Here is a 23,935-nt window from a genome sequence, read left to right on the forward strand (position 1 = left end):
GTATAGTATAATATAATATAATATAATATAATATAATATAATATAATATAATATAATATAATATAATATAATACAATACAATATGATATAATAAATACAATAAAATATGTATAATATAATATAATACATACCAGGTCTTATATTAATTTTTGCTCCAAAAGACACATTAGAGCTGATTGTCAGGCTACGTCTTATTTTTGGGGAAACATGGTATATATTACATTGTGTGTTCACCATCCAAAGTCAATTCTTCTTCTATCATTATATATTTTACATTGTTTCAGATTCATTCTTTCCTTACCAACATGCAGCTGTTAAACATGATTTTGAAATTTTTGAATTATATTAGGTATGAGGGAGAGTGATTTATATAAATATGGTTTCTGTTACTAGATATTGACAAGCTAAGTCAGAAAAATTAACAAAATAAACAGAAGCTGCTGAACATAATCATGTCCCCTTTCTAACATGTATCGAACAGACTTATGAATTTATTAATATGTAGAGATGGAAACCTGTAATTTTATGATTTCAGAGCTACTGGAAACTTTGATGGATAGTAATATCTCTGCCCCCTGAGTATGAGAATGGATTAAATTCACATAGCGAAGTTGAAAGTAGTAGTTTAAGAGCATGGATTCTGAAGTTAGAACTGGCTTTAAATCCTGATTAGACCACTTACTATTTATGTGACCTGGGTCTCAATTTCCTGGTCTGTAAAATTTGGACAAAATATCTACCTTGCAAATTCATTTTGAAGATTAAATGACTGGATGTATGTAAAAGATAGTACATTGTACGAAAAAACAAAACCAAACAAAAAAAACAACACAAAGGAATCAGCCAATAATTGGAAGCCACAAGAATAGTAGCAGTAGTGCGAGTCGAAATGGAAGTGAAATAGCAGCAATAATCGTGAGAATAACATTCTGTAGAGCTGACCATATGCACCTCGCAAAGCAAAACCTCCCACAGTCAATTAAGCTAACATGTTAGCATCGTAACAGAAACCTTTCCTCCGATACAGAAGGGACTCCAGTGGCACCAGCTGCATGGTTAGTCTAGTGAGTAGCAACAGAACAGGCATGTGAAATAGGGAAAAGATAGGAAAAGAAGCTAAACTTAAAAACAAACAAACAAACAAACAAAAAACTTAAAAATCTCAAAACTATCCCTGGAACAAACATTATCATGTTCTCCTGGATGATTGGGACATTTATTATATATACAATTCAGGGCATTGTGACCCTGTGGCAACTAATTATAGAACTCTGGGTTGATATCTTGCATGGCTACCGCTTGAAATGCTAGCTGATTTGTTCAAGCGCAATAATGCAATATAGCCCACACTCTGTAGATTGAATTGTTAAAGTACCAAAACAATTCTTTAAAAAAAAAGTTTAGTTTAATTGATTTACAGTCCAAAATCCACATGATAGTCTTTGAAAAATCAACTTTCTATATCTGGATTCTATGTATCTTCTCTGTCCATATTCTCTATCCTTTTCTCTGAAATAATGAATAAAAATGTCATCAATGTGACTAATATTAGCATCAGATATTCAGTAAGCTGAAGAGATCAAAATAGTATGCCTGAATCCGAAAATCTATCGGACATACTCTAATAGGCACCTGTAGCATTAGCAATTACAGTAATTGTAAATCTCAAAATTAGGACTGTGGTGAGCATGTGTGTGGGGACAGGGTAGTGAGTGGTGGTTGGGGAAGGATGGTGAAAGCTCACTTTTGCCAGGTGACAACTGAGGCTCATTGTTTTCTGGATTGAGGGTAAAAGACAACTTAAAATGGCCACAGTCTGCTAAGTAGGCAAAGGACTTTCCTCTGTTGATTTGACATTTTCCACAGCCTATTGATCAAACTCTGTATTTTCATATTTAATATGATCTTTACATAGAATTTTTAGTAAGTCAAGTACAAGAGCTCTACATTGTAAGTCAGAAGAATTGGATTCATATCCTAACTTTTAAAAAAAAAAATACCATGTGAGCTGGAGCAAGAAATATAACCGCATAATCTTAGTTTCTTCATCCGTAAAATGAATAGTTTAGATTAAATGTATGTCAAGGACCCCACCAGCTCCAAAATTCTCTGAATCACTAAGCAAGATAAAGCAATGAACTAATTTAATTACGGTCTTTCAGAATAACAAGGCTGCTATAATCAGGAGGGCTCTTCCGAAATACATTATTTTTCTCCACTTCTGTCTTGAATACATTATGTTTTCTATCATGATGGGATAATAGATAGTCCTGAATGTCTTCACTCAAATAGATTCAAATTCCCTACAGTATACAGCCATCTTGATTAAAAAATCAACAGTTCATTACAGATGGAGTAGTTCCAAAACACAATAATGCTCTTCAGGTAGCAGGTGTTCCTGCATTTTATTCAAACGGCTAGCTGAAAAGATGCAACACCTTTTGTTGCTTGATGAGGTTAGACAGATTTTTACCTATGACAGAAAATTGTTATAGGTAACAATTTTGGAGGGACAGAAAATTTCCCTCCAAATTTTTTTTGATGTATTGCAATATGCAGATTTTAATCAATGAAAAAGAATCTACATATTACTCATCAATAATTACTCCATGACAAAATAAGTGACTGGAAAAATAAGTGTAATTAAACGAAAACAAGTTAACTTATATGTTGTACAACTCTTACTCTACTTGAGCCCTTGCTTCATTTTTCATTTCAATCTTACATAGTCTGAAAAGCAATATATTTAAATTGAATGAGAAATTTAATACTGAATGTAAATGAGTAATTAGGTAGGTAAAAATTTTAAATGTTGTCAAGAATAAGTATATTATTTTAAAAATGAATTATTACTAAATTCCAAAAAACACATAGCCCACATATTTTAATTTAGATTATTAACATCCAATCTACCTTCATGTAGAAAGATAAAAAACCAAACAGACAGTGTAACATTCTAAACTTAATTTTTATAATACCTGAGTTCGAGTCCTAGCTCATCCACTTACTGATAACCTTGGACTTACTACTTAGCCCATCTGACTTATCCATAAAACGAAAGCAGTAGAAAAGCAAAGATCACAACCTGTTCTTATGAATTAAATTCCACTAACCAAGTAGCTTGGCTCAAATAGTGAGTAACAAGTAATAATCCTTTTACCTGACAAACTCTTCAATTTCATAATTAAACTAGTTATATTTTTTAAAGTATTTCTCTTGAAAAAAATTAGTTACTTCATTTCATCATGTGCTTTTTCTTTTTCTATAACTAAAGGAAACTTCAAAGGAAATGAAAAAAATTAAAGTTAATTTCTCAGTGTAACACTTTTTGCATCTCCTTGTAGTTTACCCATCACTTTGATTTAAGACACAAAGGTTATATTTGTTTCAATTACATCTGTTTAGTGAAAAGTAGTTCTCATGCAACTGAACTAAATACAGAAGTAGTTCTCTTCTGTATTTCTCAAGCAAGAAATACAGAAGAAAAGTATAGTATATACAATCTATAAAACAGTACTGCTCTTTACTAAATGTTTCCTAAAACAGTAGCTTTGCTTTGTTGGGATTTCCCAAAATTCACTCCTTTATTACAGGAGTAGTTTAAGAATCACAGATATCCATTCTAAGAACTATTATTCATTTTGTTTTCCTAAAAAAGAAAATGATTACATGCAATGAATATAGATATCAGTACAACAGAACCTCCACCTCATTATGAGAGTGAAACACTATCATCAGTGGGGAACACTTTGGCATGGGGGTGAGGAGGACATATATGTTTGCGATCTAAACATACCTGGATTGAAATTCCCAGTCTGTCACTGACTGACTAGGTAGCCATAGAATGGTTAGGTTATTTCTATAAGACTCCTTTACCACACCCACCATCCCCATTTAGTAAAAGGGGGCTCACAATATTTAAGTCAGAAGGTTGTGCCAAGAATTGCATGAAATGTGATTTAAGTGTTGATGTTCAATAAATGGTATGTGGTTGATATTCAATAAATGTATCTATTAATATGCATTATTGTGGTTGTGATCTGCAATCAATACTACCCTTAACACTATTAGGTTGGTGCAAAAGTGATTGTGGTTTAAAAGGTAAAAATAATTACAAAAAATACAATTACTTTTGCACCAACCTAATATATTGTCATTAAATTATTGTTCAATGGTTCAGTGCCGTTTGCATCTGTTATATGTTTATATTTCAGATTTAGATTACAAATTCTCCAGATTAGACTGTGATGTCGTGCATGTAACGCATAACAGCCATTCCTTTGTCCCAAACAAGGGTTGTCCTGAGCTTGGCAGCAGGCTCTGTAAGGGCACCATTTCCCTCCTGCCATCCCTTCATCCAGTAGTCCTTCCTCTGAAGAGCTAGGGGAAGGGGAGGGGCGTGGAGACTAAAACCCCAAGGCCTTGCTCTCAAGATTTTATAATCTGTTGAACTAGAATATAAATGAACAGCCAGTGAGAAAGCAGGAAGGCTCTCTGGAGCTGGGAGGGGCACTCAGAGAAGGAATAATCAAGGTGGGCAAAAGTGGTCAAGCCAAGTTTTGTGAAAGGCTGAATTCACCAGATTGTGCTGGACTTGGTACAGAGGTGAAAAAAAGGGAAACACAGAAGGAGGCATATAGGCAGGGGAGAAGAGCGGGGGCAACATCGGCATACATTGGGACCATTGTAAAAGATGAGGAATAAAGAAAGAAAAAATTCAAGGCAGAATCCCTGCCCCTATTGTGTTTGCCATCTGGCTGGGAGGCTTTCTAACTAATGAGCAGGGTAAAATCCAGCATGGTTCCACACAGGGAGAAGCCTAAGAGGTACTTTGTAATGCTGATCAAAAATATGCATCAGATTAACTAGCACAACAAAATGATTGCTCTAAAATTCATGAAAAAGTCAATATATGTTTTGAAAGATTACTCTCCTTTGCAATAAGCGTCACTAAAAAGAATAGATATATGTATATTTTAAAATAAGTTTTTGTTTTGTTTTGTTTTGTTTTTTAATATGATAGGAAGACAAGTTTTTAAAAATGCTGTTAAACATCCATAGGAATCAATTGGAGGAACCACAGGAGTTCAGCATGACTTGTTAGGAAGACATACCTCAATTGAATTGTACATTTTATACTAATATAAAGTTTGTTACTATATAAGAGGTGAAATGTAAATAAGAATGAAGGAAATAATAAAAGTCTGTGGAGCTACACCAAACCCTTCACATGATACTCATCGCATAATCAAGTATCACATTCAATAGAGTACTAGCAAAACACTCCTGTGAAAACTTTGAGCATTGTATTTCAGGAAGTTTCCCTATGTAAACATAAGAAGAAATCACTGTGGTATTTGTTGCATCTATTTTATTAGGCCGGCTTTTCTGCATTATTATAGAAGAATCCTAAAGTATAATGTTAACTCAGGTTTCAGATAAAACATGGACTGTGTAGCCATTAGCTATTCAGACATATGAGCTCACGTGAATTCCGGGTCAGGCGTTTTCCATCAGCGCTAGGGCACTTCACCGACGTTCATGTACGATAAAACATCAGTGGCCTCTAAAGTAGGTTTATAAAGTCAGAGTTCTTACAATTCTAACTAGATTCTTGAAATGAACACACACACACATACACACACACACACACTCACACACACACACAGACAAACACACATACAAATACACACGCACACACCCATCTCCTTTTTGCTGCCGTTTTAACTTGCCAGAGAGTAAAGATATATGAACCAAGTCTCATTAATATTAATATATACTTTGTTATCTTGCTCCCTGAACACTGTCACTTTATTATACTAAATTAAAGCCCTGACAGAAACATCCAATTAAACCTCAGTAAGAAAATGCATTACAGTGTCACACTTAATAAGCAGTGCAATGTAATCATACCTTGATCATTCTCCTGAGCCGTTCCAGTACTTTGCATGGTGTGCTCAGAACCAGAAAATCTAACATCAGTTCCCTTAATGATCACCCACATATGAGTTAAAATGGATAGTTATTCTTCTTTCAGATGTACAAATAAACTACGTTCTTTTACTGAGAAGGATAGGGAAAAGAATACCTAAGCAGAAAGAAGAAACTTAAGTGGAGTCTCTGGGATTCGGTCATAATCACAGGGTTGACGATAAGCTCAGAGCTGGTCCCCAGGCCCAGCTTACTGAATTCCACAGAGCATTTAAACCCCAAGCAGCAGCTAAAGTAGGCTTCCTGTGGCCCAGCTAACAAAGTTGTAATAAGCTCCTTTTAGCCATGAGCTAGCTGTAGGAAACTTCACTAAACTCAGAGGCATCACTGGCGAAGATCCTACCTTGATGATAACTTGAATGGACCCCGTGGCTTTTGCAGATATGAAATACCAGAAGCTCATGGTGCAGGTAGCACTGGATTCTGGGAATACAGCACTCTTGAGGTGTGCTTCTTCCCCACGAAGGCCCACTGGGGTAGCCTCCAAATACAAGAAGTGCCCTAGGAACAAGGACAGGATTCAGATAGGACAGAAATAACAATGAAGGGACTGTTTTAGCTTTTCCATCATACAGTTTTTATTAATTAAAATATAGTTGATATATGAATGGCCAACAGATAAATGAAATGCTCAACATCACTAACCATCAGGGAAATGCAAATCAAACCCACAATGAGGTATCACCTCACACCTGTCAGAATGGCTATCATGAAAAAAGAAACAAACAAACAAACAAACAAAAAATAACAAGTATTGGCAAGGATTGGAGAAAGGGAACCCTTGTGCATTGTTGGTAGGATTGCAAATTGGTGCAGCCACTATGGAAAACAGTGTGGAAGTTCCTTAACAAATTATAACTACAACTACCATATGTCCCAGTAACTCTTTTTCTGGGTATTTATCTGAAGAAAATGAAACCAGTAATTCAAAAAGATAATATTAACCTCTATGTTTATTGCAGCATTATTTACAATAGCCAAGATACGGAAGACACTTAGGTGTCCATCGATGGATGAATGTTTAGAGTTTTTAATTACATTTCATATGATCTGGGATGCCAAAGGCATTTCCACTTGAAACAGGAAGGAAATCTAACATCCTTGCCTCTAGCTCACTCACAGAACAATTTCCAACTGCATTCATTTAGCAAAGTACATCTCAGTATGCAGATTAACTGATCTGAAGGGATATTTATGACACTGAATCTACAAGATAGTTATAGAAACCATTTAATGGACCCCTCAAACTATCCAGTTATTGTAAAACAACACAAAGATTATCTATGAAATACAAATAAATGAACTTCAAAAAATTCATTCATCTGTTGAATACATAAGTAAAATACCGAGAATGTTAACAACATGTTTCTCCAAAAAAAAGACTTAGGTGGAACATCAGCTCTAATGCATCTTTTGGAGCAAAAATTAGTATAAGACCCAGTGTTATTTTACTATAAGACCGGTATAATATAATATAATATAATATAATATAATATAATATAATATAATATAATATAATATAATATAATATAATATAATATAAAATAATATAATATAATATAATAAATACTGGGTCTTATATTAAATTTTGCTCCAAAAGACGCATTAGAGCTGATTGTCTGGCTAGGTCTTATTTTCGAGAAAACACGGTATGCAACATGACAGGAAAGTATTGTTTTATACTTGTGCTTATAAATATCCAAAACATTTTATATATGTAGAGCTGAGTATTTGGATGGAGCTTAGACCTTCTTTTCTCTAACTTGGTCAAGCTGGCTTAAAGAGCTTTGTTTGTTTATAGGCGTTTGGAATTTCAATATTTAGACATCTTTTTCCTACTCTGAAGCACCCAGGAATTCAGGGCTCCTGCTGTATTCAACTAATGTCCTTTGTCCCTTGACCAATAAGTCAGAGGCTTGACCTCAGCTCCTCATTGCAAAAATGAACCATGCCCAACACTTTTAACATATGTGATCTTATAGTGACATGTGCATAGCACCTCTGTAGCTTTGAAACTGCGTTCCCTGTATATACATCACCTAATTTGATCTCTACAAGCCCTGTTTGGCACACAGGGCAGATTTTTTTTTATCTCCATTTGACAGATGAGGATTCTGAGAATCTGAAAAGATCAAATGAATGTCAGAATTCAGGGTTATTGACTAAAAGTGTGTGCCATTTATGAGAGGTACTTGATGCTGGCAGCATACATTATCTATCTATAATTATCAAAATAATATCGTGCTTTGATTGCTCACTGTTATGGGTTGAATAGTATTCTTTTGAAGATGCTGAAGTTCTAACCTCCAGTCACCGTAATGTGACCTCATTTAAAAATAGTGTCTTTGTCAATGATCAAGTTAATATAGGGTCATTAGGTTGGGCCCTAATTCAAAATGGCTGCATCCTAACTAAAAGGGGAGGTTTAGACACAGAGGCAGACATGAATGGAGGGAATCCAATGCAAAGACACAAGGAGAATACCATCTGCAAGGGAGGTCTGAGTCTACTGGAATCTAGGAGAGAGGCATGGAACAAACAATTCTCCCTCACAGCCCTCAAAAGGAACCATTCCGATTGACACCTGATCTCAGACTTCTAGCCCCAATCTGTGAGGCAGTTAATGTCTGCTGTTGATGCTATCTAGTCTGTGACACTTGGCTATGGCAGTCCTAGAAGACAAATACACTCACTAAATGTCTGACTTACTTGCCGTGGCACCACAGTAGTCTCTCCACTTGCTATCAGGAGGGACAGCATGGTACACATGCGAATATGATTAGAGTGACTGTAACAACCTCACAACCTACCATTTTCATTTCCAAGTGTGTGGTCTTTGGGAGGCCTTAGGCTTTGATGCGAGCCAAACCCCAAAATCCAATCAAAGTTTTCAGCCAGGGAGTTTTGCCAGCCACACCAGCCTGTTTCAAAAGTACAGGAGCTCCCACATTCATTTTCATCAGTATAATCTCCACAGTCATCTATAAAATTACAGCTTTGCTCTGGTTTAAAACATTTGGCATTCTGACATTCCCGATAGCCAAGTGGGCAGTAACCTGAAACACAAAAAAACAACAACAAAAAAATGGATGAGGAAGCAGTACTAACACATTAGTGAAGTTAAAAGGTAGGAAGAGTGGATTCACTTTAATATGTAAAGAAACTGGTGTTCTTCTGAGTTTGAGTTATCTGATCACTAACTCTCTCTCCTAAACCTCTGTAGTCACTATATGTGTGTGTGTATACATATATATATACATATATATGTGTATATATATATATATATATATATATATATATATACATAATATGTAATTTTATTAATCTAGAAAAGCATCCCAAGTCTCCTCAAATGCAGCATTTCTTATAAGCTATGTTCCAGGATGTAAATTACACCTAAAAGCCAAAGTGGGGCTTTCCAATTTTTTACCCCGAAACAAAATATTTAGGGCACTAGAGCTTAAGTATTATGGGGCATTTGGAAGTACATTCCATTACCATCCATGCGCTCCAATATTTATCAGAAGCCAATCATACATACGATATTTCTTCAAAAGCAGGGGCGTGGATATATAAGTAATATCTAACTATCCACCAGCTTTTTCTCCAAAATGCATACTTATTTGTCAATTGTGTTGAATTTTAGAAGCAATTTCCCTACAAAGCAAGGTCAAGCATAAAGATTTTTTTTTCACAAAGCTTAAGATAAAGAACAAAGCTTTAGAAGACCTGCGTTTGAATTCAGATGCTGGCATTTATCAGTTGTATGTGTTGATCATACACTCGATGAGCTTTAGTTTCCCTATCTAAAAAGAGGGGAAAAAAAAGTAAAACCTAGAGAAGTTAAGCTAATTAAAAGACTACTGTTTATATCACCAATGTCTAGAACAGTACTTATCCCTTAGTTAGGTGATCAGCAAATATTAGTCAAATGAATGAGTGAAATAAAGTGCTTTGCAAATGATAAAACAGTTGAATATGCACAGTCAACGTATTATTATTATCCTGCGCCAATATTACAATAGAACCATGGGCAACAATATTTCACTAGGAAAAGTGGTTCAGAGATCCAACTTGGGACATGAGCTTCACATTTGCTCTGTGACTGCCTCGTGTCAGGAATTTTCTTCCTTTCCCTCTGCCAGGTAGAGGAAGTTATAACTCCACTCCCTACTTTACTTCTTGGTGGTAGCTTCCACGGTCTGAAGCAAGCTGTCTGGTGGTTGAGGGTTGGTGTAGATTAGAGGTAGGGGGTGGTTCAGGGATCTGTTGGAAGGTGTTCTGAGAGCTGGAATCTCCTGCTAATAAAGTCTCATATAGAAGCTTTTTTGTCCTGGATCAGTCTCACATTTAAGAAAATAGATAGCTAAGAGACACGAAGTGGGAGAAGATGAATGCAATGCCATGTAGAAGCCACTGGGGAGAAAACTGGTGTTCTGAAGGCTTGTAGCCATTTTGTGCACTAAACTGTTCCTGGACGGCTTGTTCAACACTGCATAATGAAATGGCCTTTGCACTTGCAAAGCTTTTGAAAATAAGTTTCAACCATACATTCTGTGTCTAACATAATTTTCTGTTCTGGGTTAACTGCTAGTATTTCCCTTTTTTGCAGTGTGAGATTAAACTGTTTTTCCTTAGGTGCCCGGTTCAGTTTTAGCAGATTGGGGGTAAGGCACAAGACCTCTAATGTTTCAATTACAGAGCTTGACTCAGAATCAGCACATTAAAGCATTTTTGAGCTACACAGGAATGGAGATCATTTGCACTAACCCTCTCACTTATAGATGAGAAAACTGAGGATTACAGATATTAAATGACTTGCTGATTTTCAACAGCAGAGATGGAGTTTGGACCCAGGTCTAATGTCTACAACATTAGTTTTTAAATCCACAGCTTGAAAAAAAGAACAGGTCAGCTATCACAACACACAAGACCACCAGGGAATAGAAATGGTGGTGTTGACTGCTAGGTGCATTATTTCTCATGGGACTGTTGAGAACCTGAAAAATTACTAGATCATTTAATTTCGTATAAGTTGGCATTTGTATTGATTCTGTCAATTCCAAGTTGTTCAAGCAGTAAAAACAAACTTGTTCTGAAGATGCTTTTCTCCAAAGTGACTAAATCAAGCTAAAATCTAATTCTTTTAAAACAAACAAGAAAATCATTTGGACACGTTTCTAAATAGAGACACATTACAAACTCCAATATATTATACTACCTATATGTCTAATATTTTAGAATAATCGAAATGATTAAGTTTTACATTTCTAAAACAATAGCTGCATAATTTTAAAATATAATAATTCAAATATTAAACAATATTATTTTTGAACAGAAAGCCCTCCACATTAAGAAAAAGACAAGAAAATGAGAAACAAAAACTCATAGACACAGACAATAGTTTAGTGGTTACCAGAGGGTAAGGGGGGAGGGGAGTGGTAGACAAGGGTAAGGGGGATCAAATATATGGTGATGGAAGGAGAACTGAGTCTGGGTGGTGAACACAATGGGATTTATAGATGATGTCATACAGAATTGTACACCTGAAATCTATGTAATTTTACTAACAATTGTCACCCCAATAAACTAATTGAAAAAAACACAAAATTCATAGGCACAGACAATAGTTTAGGGGTTACCAGAGGGTAAGGGGGGAGAGGGGCTCTATAAGAGAGTAAATGAAGTCTAATATATGGTGATGGAAGGAGAACTGACTCTGGGTGGTGAACACACAATGTGATATATAGATGATATATTACAGAATTGTACACCTGAAATCTATGTAACTTTACTAACAATTGTCACCCCAATAAACTTTAATTTAAAAAAGTAAATAAAGTTTCACTGCTATAATGCATTTTAGCCATAAAAAATGCACAACATTTATTGACAAATATCAAGGGAAAATATCAACTAATGTTACTCACCTATTTCCAAGTTATTTTCCCAGCCTGTTGTGTTTTCCCAAAGAAATCAGCTATCTAATGGTAAGGTATAAATCTTTAAGTGATTCTGATATTAAAGGTCTTAAAAAATTGTATAACTTTGATTTTTACAAAACTAAATGTTGTTTAAATTAGGCAGTGACCCTCCTGGTGGACAGTTTAGTTTTGTAAAAAAGAATAAATTACGTGGGGTATAAAAAGCAACAAACAAACAAAACAAGCTCACAGATGCAAACAACAGAGTGATGGTGACCAGAGGGAAAGGGGGTTGCGGGGAGGAAAAGGAGGCTCAAATATGGTGACAGAAGGAGATTAGGCTTCTGGTTGTGAGCACACAATCAAGTATACAGATGGGGTGCTATAAAGTTGTACACCTGAAATTTATATAATGTTATTCACCAATGTTACCCCAATAGATTTAATAAAAAATACATACGTGGGAAAATATTTTAATAGGCAACTCAAAAAAGAATAAATTATAAAAATTTAAAACCTCCAGTGCAAATTTTAGAAATGTCTGAAACTCAACACACTTAAATCCAAATTCCAAATCTTCCCTGTCAAACTTTCCCATTGAACAGTCTTCCTTCATCTGTGTTAATGGCGATTCTATAACTCCAGTTACTCGGAGGGAAAAAATAACACAACAACAAAAAACAACAATCTTACAAGGAGCTCTGTGTAGTAAAGTCTGACTCCACTTTTTGAAGTTCGACTTGATTACTGACAGCTCTTCCCCTTGTGTGCACATCCGGAAAAGCGGAAGAGAAAGGCCAGGTACATCCCCTGTTGACAGCAGGTTCAAACCACCAATCCTCTACCTGTGCACAGGATTTCTCACCTTGGGCCCATTCCTAAACACCATAAAACTCTATTCCAGTTTCCTTTCCTTGTTCTCCAAAATTACTTTTGGACATACCTGGACGCTACCCTAATATCCCATAAAGCCTCATTATGTGAGTAACAGACATTTTAAAACTCTCTTGGTGTGTATGTAGGGCCATCAGTTTTAACACTTAAACCAAAATTGGATGAAAGTCCATCTTGTAACTGCGGATGGTCCCAAGCTCTAGGAGCTGTAATGATAATATATAATTTTTATCGCATAACTCACGTATAATCTTTAGTACTACTAATTATTAGTCCTACGAGTACAATATATCTCATTACCTCTACTGTTACTATTTTGGTTTGAGCCACTATCATTTCGTGTGATTTCATTTCAATGCTTTCTTTCCTGACCTTTGTGCCCTACTCTTGCCCCATATGGTCCATTAAAATAAATAACCATGGTGATATTTTAACATAAATTAAATGTCACTCATCTGCCCCCAAATCTACTATATTTAAATACTATTGCCCATTGTAAGAAACCAGATCTTCTTGCAAAATGGTATATTGAGGGCTGAGGAAAAGAAAGTTCAAGATGAGCCTGGGTTTTTTTGTTTGTTTGTTTTGGTAATAGAAAATAATAAAGTGCTCAAAAAATTATGGTATGATAATGAAAGATTTAAAACATCAATATTTGAGGAACTTATTGGCCAAATCAAAGACAATTTCAGCACCAAAATAAGTGATAAAAAGACCTTTGCTCCTAGCATCTACACATTATGAAAGAGTAAGAATGTATGAAATTACCTGCGGCCACAAACAACTAGAAACATGGGCAAAATATATGAAATACATATTTTCAGGTAACTGAATAGGAAGCACAGGACTGTGATTGTTTTAGAGAAAGGGAAGACAGGCACCCTATAATCATCCCACATTTCTCCTTGAGGCACTTTTTGGACTGTAGCTCCTAAAGAGTCAGCTTAGCAAAAACTGGGGCTGCACTGAAATGAGGAGCCAGATTCTGGGATGGCTAGAATGATAAAGAGACAGGAGCTATGTAGAGAAATATATCCAGAGAATATGCTTGAGTCTTCAGCAGAGTTTTAATTTTCATGTTTGTAGGGTAAAATACACAAAGAGAGACAGAGAACAACTTCTAAGAGAAAAATAAGTAGGAGTTATAAGCTGAAATTACAAGAGTTTACATTGGGCCAGATACCTTTGACCTGATGAAATTTTGATGGAAACTATATTTTAATTATAAATTTTTAGAAAGTTGAGTTCTTAATAATATGGAGATTTACGATCCATAAACCTAATACATATCTCCATTTATTTAGGGTCTCTTCTTCTGTCAGTGTTTTATAGTTGTCAGTGTAAAGGCCAGGCATCTGTTTTGTTCACTTTATCCCTAAAATATCATGTTTTGGGATGCTATTTGTAAAAAAAATTCAGACTCCAATTGTTATTTCTAGCATATGGAAATGTAATTGATGTTATATATTGATGAAACATAATCTTGTTAATCTTACTTGTTAGTCAAAATAGCTTTTTATAGATTTTGTAGAATTGTAGGTGAACACATTGAACATATCTGTGATAGCTGCTTTATCTTCTTTGTCTGTTAATCACATCATCTCTGTTGTATGTATATTTGCTTCTAATGACTAAATTTTCTCCTGGTTATAGATCACATTTTCCTACTTCACTTGCTAGTAATTTTTAATTTGAGGGTAAACATTGTGAATTCTATGTTGCTGAGTGCTAAAATTTGCTATATTCCTTTAGAAAGCATTGCGTTTTGTTCTAGAGCCACTTAAGTTGCGTACAGTTCTATTATGTCCCTTTAATTTTTTAAGTTTTCTTTTTTTTTTTTTTTTTTTTTTTTAGTTTTTGGTTTTGTTTTTTACAGGTTTAGGACAGAAGTCAGCAATTTTTTCAGCAGTATTTTTCTTTAAATTTAAGGGAAAGTTTATTTAGTCTTCTTTTCAAAGCAATCTAATTTAAACACAAGTTTAGTTTAAGAGGAGAATATGTTCAGAGAATGAATGTGTTTACTTTTGTTGGCTATATGGTCTTGATTGCAACTACTCTGCTGCCATTTTAGTGTAGAGTGAAGAGTCTTTGGTAGATAAGCAGGGTATTCAGTAGGCACTCCAAAAAGGGTAGACTTTAGTATTGGGGGAAGAAAACTCTAGAAGAATATAGAATCTAGACCATGGATTGTTAAACTATAGTTTTAGGACTAAATCTGGCCTACCACCTGTGTTAAGCAAATTGTTTTATTGGGACTTAGCCATGCCCACTTGTTTACATTTTATTTATGGTTACTTTTATACTAAAATGGCAGCAGAGTAGTTGCAATCAAGACTATATAGCCAACAAAACTAGACACATTCATTCTCTGAACATATTCTCCTCTTAAACTAACCTTGTGTTTAAACTAGATTGCTTTGAAAAGAAGACTAAATAAACTTTCCCTTAAATTTAAAGAAAAATACTGCTGAAAAAATTGCTGACTTCTGTCCTAAACCTGTAAAAAACAAAACCAAAAACTAAAAAAAAAAAAAAAAAACAAAAGAAAAACCTTAAAAATAAGCATTAAAGGGACAAAATAGAACTGTACGCAACTTAAGTGGCTTTAGAACAAAACGCAATGCTTTCTAAAGGAATATAGCAAATTTTAGCACTCAGCAACATAGAATTCACAATGTTTACCCTCAAATTAAAAATTACTAGCAAGTGAAGTAGGAAAATGTGATCTATAACCAGGAGAAAATTTAGTCATTAGAAGCAAATATACATACAACAGAGATGATGTGATTAACAGACAAAGAAGATAAAGCAGCTATCACAGATATGTTCAATGTGTTCACCTACAATTCTACAAAATCTATAAAAAGCTATTTTGACTAACAAGTAAGATTAACAAGATTATGTTTCATCAATATATAACATCAATTACATTTCCATATGCTAGAAATAACAATTGGAGTCTGAATTTTTTTTACAAATAGCATCCCAAAACATGATATTTTAGGGATAAAGTGAACAAAACAGATGCCTGGCCTTTACACTGACAACTATAAAACACTGACAGAAGAAGAGACCCTAAATAAATGGAGATATGTATTAGGTTTATGGATCGTAAATCTCCATATTATTAAGAACTCAACTTTCTAAAAATTTATCTATAATTAAAATATAGTTTTAATCAAAATTTCATCAGGATTTAGTAAAAATTAACAAAATGATCCTAAAATGTATGTGGAAATTCAAAGTACCTAGATTAGCTAAATGGTTGGCAGACTTATAGCACCTAACTTTAACAAATAATATAAAGCTATAATAATTAACATTGTTGGTATTGACTTATATATTAGACAGACTGATCAGTAGATCAAGATATTTAGCTCAGAAATATACTCACAAACATATGATTGACTGATTTTCAAAAATGGTGACAAGTTGGTATGTCATATTTCCCAAAAAATGCATAAACAGAATCTAATTATAAGGAGAAATCAACAAACACAAACTGGTGATATTCCACAAAATAAAAGGCCTGTACTTTTCAAAAATGTCAATGTCAAGAAAGACAAAGGCTGAGTACTTGTAGATTAAAGCAATCCAAAGATATATAGTACATGATCCTTGATTGGATCCAGAACCAATTAAAAAACAAAAATTACTACAAGGACATTTTGGGGGCAATTAGTGAAGTTTGAATGAGGCTTATAAATGGAACAAAAACATTGTATCAGTGTTAAATTTCCTGATTGGATCATTATACATGTAAGTGAATGTCCTCTATTTTAGAAAACAGACTATGATTTAGAGGCAAAGAGACTTAATGGTGTCTGCAACTTACTCAGAAATGATGCAGAAGAAAGTAAGATGATATATAGAAAAAATGGGCAAGGTGATAATAGTCTGTGAATCTGTATAAATTTTCTGTATAGTTCTCGTGATGTTTTGTGAATTGAAAGGTATTACAGAATTTTTTAAAATAAAAAAAATTAAAAGTTAAAAAAAATAAAACCCTCCAATGGGGGCATTCCATCGCACTCAGAGTCAAAGTCAAAATCCTTAAAATGGGTCACAGGTACCCCACAATCTTGTCCCCATTTTCTCTCTCTTATCGTCCTCCAGCCAAAGACTCCCAGGCTCACATCTGTAGTTGAACAAATTGGGTTTATTAGTTGTTGCAGAGATGGAGAACAAATACCACGAGGGACCATGGGGCCATTCAGTAAGAGGGTATAAATGACTTATCACAGGATTAGAACTTTGGTTCGATTATTTTGGGAGTGGTCCAAGCAGAGTTTTGCTCTGATTAGATGCTCTCAGGAAGCAGGGCTAATTCTATGATTGGGCATCCTAATATTTCCTATCTAAGAAAGGGAAGACTAAGATAGGCTAGAGTTATAATTGGCTACAACAGTTGTTACTCATGTGAATCTGGATAGGGGAATGTGGGTCATTCTTTTGGCTGAGATAATGTTGGTGTTTTATCAATGTTCAGGCACAATTACAAAGTGATCTTGTTTTTATCTCGGTCCATCATGGGCCCAGAGCGGCTTTGTCTGATGTTTATGTTCTGTGAAATTGTTTATGTTCAACAGGAGAATCACCAGCTCATTGCAGCACCAAGGCCTATCTAATAGAACAAGCCAAGTCCTGAATGGCAGAGGTTGCTCTTCTTTTTCTCATTGTGCAATTCTGTTTATGTGGCAAGAAAGTTCAGAGGGGTAGCTAACCCTTCTATGTGATGTGAGGATAGAAAATAAAACCCTTCAGGTTACTTTCTTAGGTAGGTAAAAAAAAAAAAAAAAGTCAGAGCAGATGCTTTGGGAGATCCTGAAACATTTGAAAGGCTGTCATATTTGTTATTTTTTAAGTCTTTTTATTTTTCTCCTTAGCAATTTGCAGCAAAATCTTGAAACTATGAAGGTGCTGTGGGATCTACTTCTAATGTTAGCATGGAAGGAGAAAATATAAAGAAATTATGTAAAATAGATGGCAATGGCCTCAAGGAATTGACCAAAAGACAAGTAGAAAAATTGTGATTTGCATGAAGGAAAAGAAAAAGGAAAGCAAGGAAGGAAGTCTAGACAGAAGAGAAATCTCCAGGCTTTAAGGAGAAAGGCCAAATGTAGTTCCAACTGGCTTGCAAAATGTAGTGCGTGATCCAATATGGCTGAGGCTCTAGTTCAAAGAAGAGCAGTTTTCTATGTTTATGTTTCCTGGGCAATGCTTACTAGCCCTAGGCTCAGTCCTCAACTGGAAACAAATTGCAAATTAGTCCAAATACTGTTTCTACAGCCTCCATCTTCTTCATTCCAAATAGTAACTATATGCAAATATTCAAAGAACAGTTTCTACAGTCTTGATCCTCATGACTAAATTTACACTGACAAAGGTACCACTCACATTCATTCAAATGATATTTCCAGAAAGAATGGTTTATGCCTCAATTTTTAAATTATCCAATTTTAATATTACCATTTAAGAAATGTTAAGCTAACATTACATGCTAATGTTCAACTGATTCGAATTCTACATTGGAAAAGCAATAGAACAGGAAGTCCAGAGGCACCTGTAAGAATAAATATTCCTTAATGATTCTGACCGGAGGAAATTTCTGATGTCTTGGTTTTGAAAAATTTATATACTTTGAGTTTCCAGTTATAATATTTAGAAAAGTAAGGTAGTGAGTTTAATAATTAAACATCATTGTTTTCTTTTATTTATTTATTTATTTTATTATTATTAGTTTCAGGTGCACAAGACAAGGTAATACTTAGACGTTCATCATTTATATCCCTCACACTGTGGACCCCCCTTCCCCACCCCCCCATCCAGTATCCCTCCAAAATCGCACCTAGCCATCACATTATATATATAAAATTATAGTTGGCATTCATTATTGTTCAGCTTCAGGTGTACAGTACATTAATCAAGCATCTACATCTTCCCTGAGGTGGTCTCCCAAATGGAACTTGTGTCCATCAGATACCCTACAAAATCTTTACAACATTATTGATTATGTTCCCGAAATTATTTTTCAAAAACCCTGAGGCCATTTTGTGGTTACCGACTGTTTTCTAATTCCCTCACCTTCCCCCTTATCCCCACCCCCCCACCCATCTAACAACCCTCAGTTTTTCCTCTTTGTCCCCAGAACTGTTTCTGATTAGTTCATTCACTTATTCTTTTCTTTAGATTCCGCGTATAAGTGAGACCATATGGTACTTGTCTTTCTCTTTCTGGCTTATTTCGCTTAACATAATGTTCTCTAGATCCATCCATGTTGTTGCAAATGGTAAGATTTCTTTCTTCTTTATGGCTGCGTAATACTCCATTGTATAAACGTACCACAGTTTCTTAATCCAGTCATCGACCGATGGACATTTCGGTTGTTTCCATGTCTTGGCTATTGTGTATAGTGCTTCAATAAACATAGGAGTGCATACAGATTTTTGAATTGGAGTTTTGGATTTCTCCAGATAGATGCCTAGGAGTGGAATTACTGGATCATAGGGTAGTTCTATTTTCAGATTCCTGAGATAGCTCCATACTGTTTTCCATTGTGCCTGTACCAATCTGCAATCCCACCAACAGGGCACAAGCGTTCCCTTTTCTCCACATCCGCGCCAGCACTTGTTGTTTGTTGATTTATTGATGATAGCCATTTTGTGGTTATTGATGATAGCTCATTGTAGTTTTTATTTGCATTTCTCTGATGGTTAGTGAGGTTGAGCATTTCTTCATATGTCTGTTTGCCATCTGTATGTCATTTTTAGAAAAATGTCTCTTCATGTCCTCTGCCCATTTTTTAATTGGGTTGTTGTTTTTTTGGAGTTGAGTTGAGTTTTTTATACATTTGTGATATTAACCCCTTATCAGATATATCATTGGCAAATATCTTTTCCCATTCAGTAGGATCCCTTTTTGTTTTATTGATGGTTTCCTTTGCTGTGAAAAAACTTTTTAGTTTGATGTAATCCCACGTGTTTATTTTTTCTCTTACTTCCCTCACACGAGGGGATATATTAGTAAAAATCTTACTCCGGGTATTGTCTGTGAAGTTTCTTCCTATATTTTCTTTTAGAAATATTATATTTTCTTTTCTTTTCTTTTAGGTTTCAGATCTTACATTTAAGTCTTTAAGCATTTTCAATTTATTTTTGTATATGGTGTAAGGAGGTGGTCCAGCTTCATTTTCTTGCATGTGTCTCTCCATGTTTCCCAGCACCATTTATTGAACAGACTGTCTTTACCCCATCGTACATTCTTGCTTCCATTGTCGTAGATTAAATGGGCATATAAGCATGGATTTATTTCTGGACTCTCTATTCTGTTCCATTGATCTATGTGTCTATTTTTAAATCATTGTTTTCTGAAGCTTTAAATTCAACTATCAGGGATAACACAAAGACAGTTCACTGAATTATTTTTGCTGTCAGAAAATTCAAAATACAATAATGTTTCATTGTCTTTTAGTATAACTGATAGAAGATTTCAGGATCTAAGGTTTGGTCTAAGACATCATGAAGGGAGTTGCTGCCATGAGACAGAGCTAGAGCTAGAAGTATGACCCAGGGATATATCTCAAGATCAAAAATAACTTTAGGAAAATTATGTTTTGTACTTTTATGGAGTCAAATTTGCCAACCTTTCCTTTTATAATTTCTGACAATCCAATATTAAATAAAGTTATCCCATATTTTTTTCTAATACTGTATGATTTCATTTTATTTTTAATTTTACACCTTTGATGAATCTGAAATAGTTGAAGTAGTACAGTTACAGTTGGGGAATCTAAAACAGTCTAAAGCTTCTTTAATGAGTATTGTTTTGGAACAAATGGCAAAAACATGAATAGTCTTTTGGACATATAGTTTTATGGGAAGTGGAAGATGGGACATTTTCCACTCCAGGTGGCTGTGGAAGAAATATTGAAACTAAGGGAGAACCAAATATCAGTTTAGAAAAGGAGATATAAAGAAGGAAATGTTCTGAGAAAATATCTGATCTCTATACTAAACGTATAGTAGATCATGAGTTGCAAAAGGTAGAACGAAAAGGGAAGGTGAATAGTAATAAAGGAGGATTCAGGAGAAATCCAGTAGTCATTCTTGATCCCTGTTTCTCCCTCATTTCCATCACTCAGTCACTACCACCTTCCCATCAAACTTTTCGAATATCTTTTAAAAGATTTCCTTCTGTCAAAGAATACTCATCTCTCTCCTTCACTAATGAAAATAGCTTCCTCATTGATTGCCCTGTGTCCATCTGGTTTTCTGGAAATTCACAATATAAACAGAGAGATGTTTTCAAAATGCAAATTGGATTACCACCCTGTTTGAAAGTTCTTAATGGGCTTCCTATCACAGTTAGGGTAAAGACCAAATTTGTTAATGCAACATAGAATCCACTCAAAGTGTGTGCTACTCACCTTTCCATCCTCATCTACTATCATGCTTCTCCTCAACTCCCCACCACAAACCTCCTAGCCTTCTTAGAGCTCCTTCCAACCACAGATACTTTACACTGGCTGGCCCACCTGTCTCCAAAATTCTCTCTTTGAAAATCTTGCAGATTTCAGTGAAATTTCTATTTCCTGCAAGAAACCTTGATTGGTCAAATCCCTCTACTATAGCCTCTTGTCATACCAGGCAGGTCTCTTCATAGGACTTCAATAACATTCAGTGTTGTCTGCCTGGTTATTTGCATAATGACTCTCTACCAAAAATATGTAGGGTCCACGGGGGATAAAAATTGGCTTTACTTCAAAAGTGCTCACTGCAAGATTGCTGAATGAACAAAACAATGAACGAATAAACAAACGAATGAACCAAATAAAGCAAGGAGAAGGGCACATTTCTTCGTGGTTGACTGGAAGAGGTGGACAAGAGTGAAAGGGATAGGGCTGTATTTAGACTGATAAACTTGAGATATCAAGACTAAAGGTATTAGAGGAAGAGAGTCAACTACCCTCTGATATCACCTATTTACTATGATAAAAATGACGAACATTTCTGGGTTTCTTTCTTTTGGTTTAAATAACAGCAGCTATTCAATTTGTTCAAAATATACATTTTCAATACTTTCAACAAAGATTTCAACAAAGATTATACGTATGTGTGTGTATACAGAATTCCACAGTCACAGTCCCAATTTAATACTCCCCTTGTATAATTTGATCCTATAACAAAGTGATTTCCATTTGTAAACCTTGCTGATGTAATTTAAACACATTCTGTGTAATTCAAAGAGCAAAATAAAACAGACCATCTAAGGTATGAGGCCTGACAATTAAGTTCACAAACTCTTCCTAGAAAAAGTGCTACATACTTCATTGCTGAATATCACCATGGTCACCTTTGAAGTGCTCCCATTGGGAAGTTATGCATCGATGCCAGCACCTAGTCCATCCTTCAAAGCAATTTTGGAACTCTTTGGAGGAATGGCCATCAGAGCTGTTGTCATATTACCCTTCATGTCCTGAATGTCATCAAAATGTCTTCCATTCCTTTATCTTTAGGTTAAGAAAGAAGGCCTTGGGGGTCAGATCAGGAGAGTGGGGAGGGTGTTCCAATACAGTTATTTGTTTACTGGCTAAAAACTCCCTCACAGACAGTGCCGTGTGAGCTGGTGCATTGTTGTGAAGCAAGAGCCATGAATTGTTGGCGAAAAGTTCAGGTCATCTAAATTTTTCATGCAGCCTTTTCAGCACTTCCAAACAGTAAACCTAGTTAACTGTTTGTCCAGTTGGCACAAATTCATAATGAATAATCCCTCTGATATCAACAAAGGTTAGCAACATCGTTGCAACAAGTTCATAAACTTGATGGTCACACCTCGTAAATTCTATTAATAGGAAGCAAAATAAAGCCACAGTATTTGTATGCCTAAACACAACTCCCATTTGTGCAATACATTATAAATTTAATTTGGATAAACCACCTTTGAATTTGTTTTATTTTACATATTCTTGACTTTATATCATTCATAGTGAGTAGAATATAAGATGCTTTTAAAACAGGATTAGAATATGGGTTCCCTTCCCTTAAAATATATATTATCTAACTAGGGTAAAATTGTTTTTTGGTATTTGTGCCTATGTGAGTGCATGGGTGTGTGTATATACATGATATATGTGTGTGTTGAATAACTTACATATACATATATGTACATTTCATATATGTGTTTGAAAATATTACATACACGAATTTGTATATGCATAAAAGATACAGTTTAAAACTACCAAAGAGCAATTTTACAGTGAGCAGTAAAATTAGTCATAACAGTAACCACTATTTATGAATCACCTTGTATATGATGTGCTTTATGCTAGGCACTTTGTGAATATTATCTCTAGTCCTCACAACAACATTGTATGAAACGCCAGTTATCTCCATTTCAAACATGGCAATTAAGGATAAGAAAGCTAAAATGCAATTTCTGAAGTTACAATATCCAGTATGTGTCTGGCATAAAGTTTTCTAAATTTATATAATTTACTAAATTAAACATGCACCAAACAATATATTAATAATAGTTTATAATAGAATTATCAAATGTTTACTTCTGCCCAGCCCTGTGGTAGGTGTTTGCTGCGCATTGTTACCAAAATTATCACCAAAATTATCCTATGAGGTAAATACCACTGGTACACGGGACATCTATTATGGTGTGGTAGGACTGAGCAGTTTATCTCATATTATCAAATACCTCATTTGATTAACCCACTTCACTCCAGTATGCTCCAGGGAAAGGCTAAAAGCCCAAACTCATGTCGATTTGAGCTGTGAATACATGCATCATGCCCCTGTTTTTCTTGCTGTGCTCACCAGGGACTCTCAGGACAATAATGGGAAAAGTATGATTGTTTCATTCCTCTATGCAGGAAAGGGAAGAAAAAGAGAATATCTGAAGCCCCTTGTTTAACACTGAATGCGCAGCAACAATCATGAATGTGGGAGCCCTGAGTGCACTGTGTCTAGAATTGTTGGAGCATCTTTGAAGGTGTGAGAATGAACAGATGAAGGAGTTAACTTGGTTAGAAGCACCGAATATTTCATGTGGCCAACTCCAGCCTCTTGTACTCAGCACAAGTCATTTAGTCTCTTAGCTTAAAGTTTGATGAGCTGATA

The 23,935-nt window shown here is 35.0% G+C and overlaps 1 protein-coding gene across 1 annotated transcript in view; it reads right to left on the minus strand.

Annotated features, from left to right (window-relative positions):
* The window catches only part of MALRD1 (MAM and LDL receptor class A domain containing 1), a gene marked incomplete at its 5' end in the record, with an annotated part of 573,210 nt that overhangs the window by 273,403 nt on the left and 275,872 nt on the right, over positions 1 to 23,935 (minus strand). The window contains 2 exons of the mRNA XM_081051765.1: positions 6,335 to 6,492; positions 8,802 to 9,047. Of these exons, the coding sequence (XP_080907891.1) occupies positions 6,335 to 6,492; positions 8,802 to 9,047 (404 nt within the window). The remainder of the gene's footprint in view (positions 1 to 6,334; positions 6,493 to 8,801; positions 9,048 to 23,935) is intronic.

Source organism: Rhinolophus hipposideros, assembly GCF_964194185.1.
Source record: "Rhinolophus hipposideros genome assembly, chromosome: 1".
Classification (NCBI taxonomy): Eukaryota; Metazoa; Chordata; class Mammalia; order Chiroptera; family Rhinolophidae; genus Rhinolophus; species Rhinolophus hipposideros.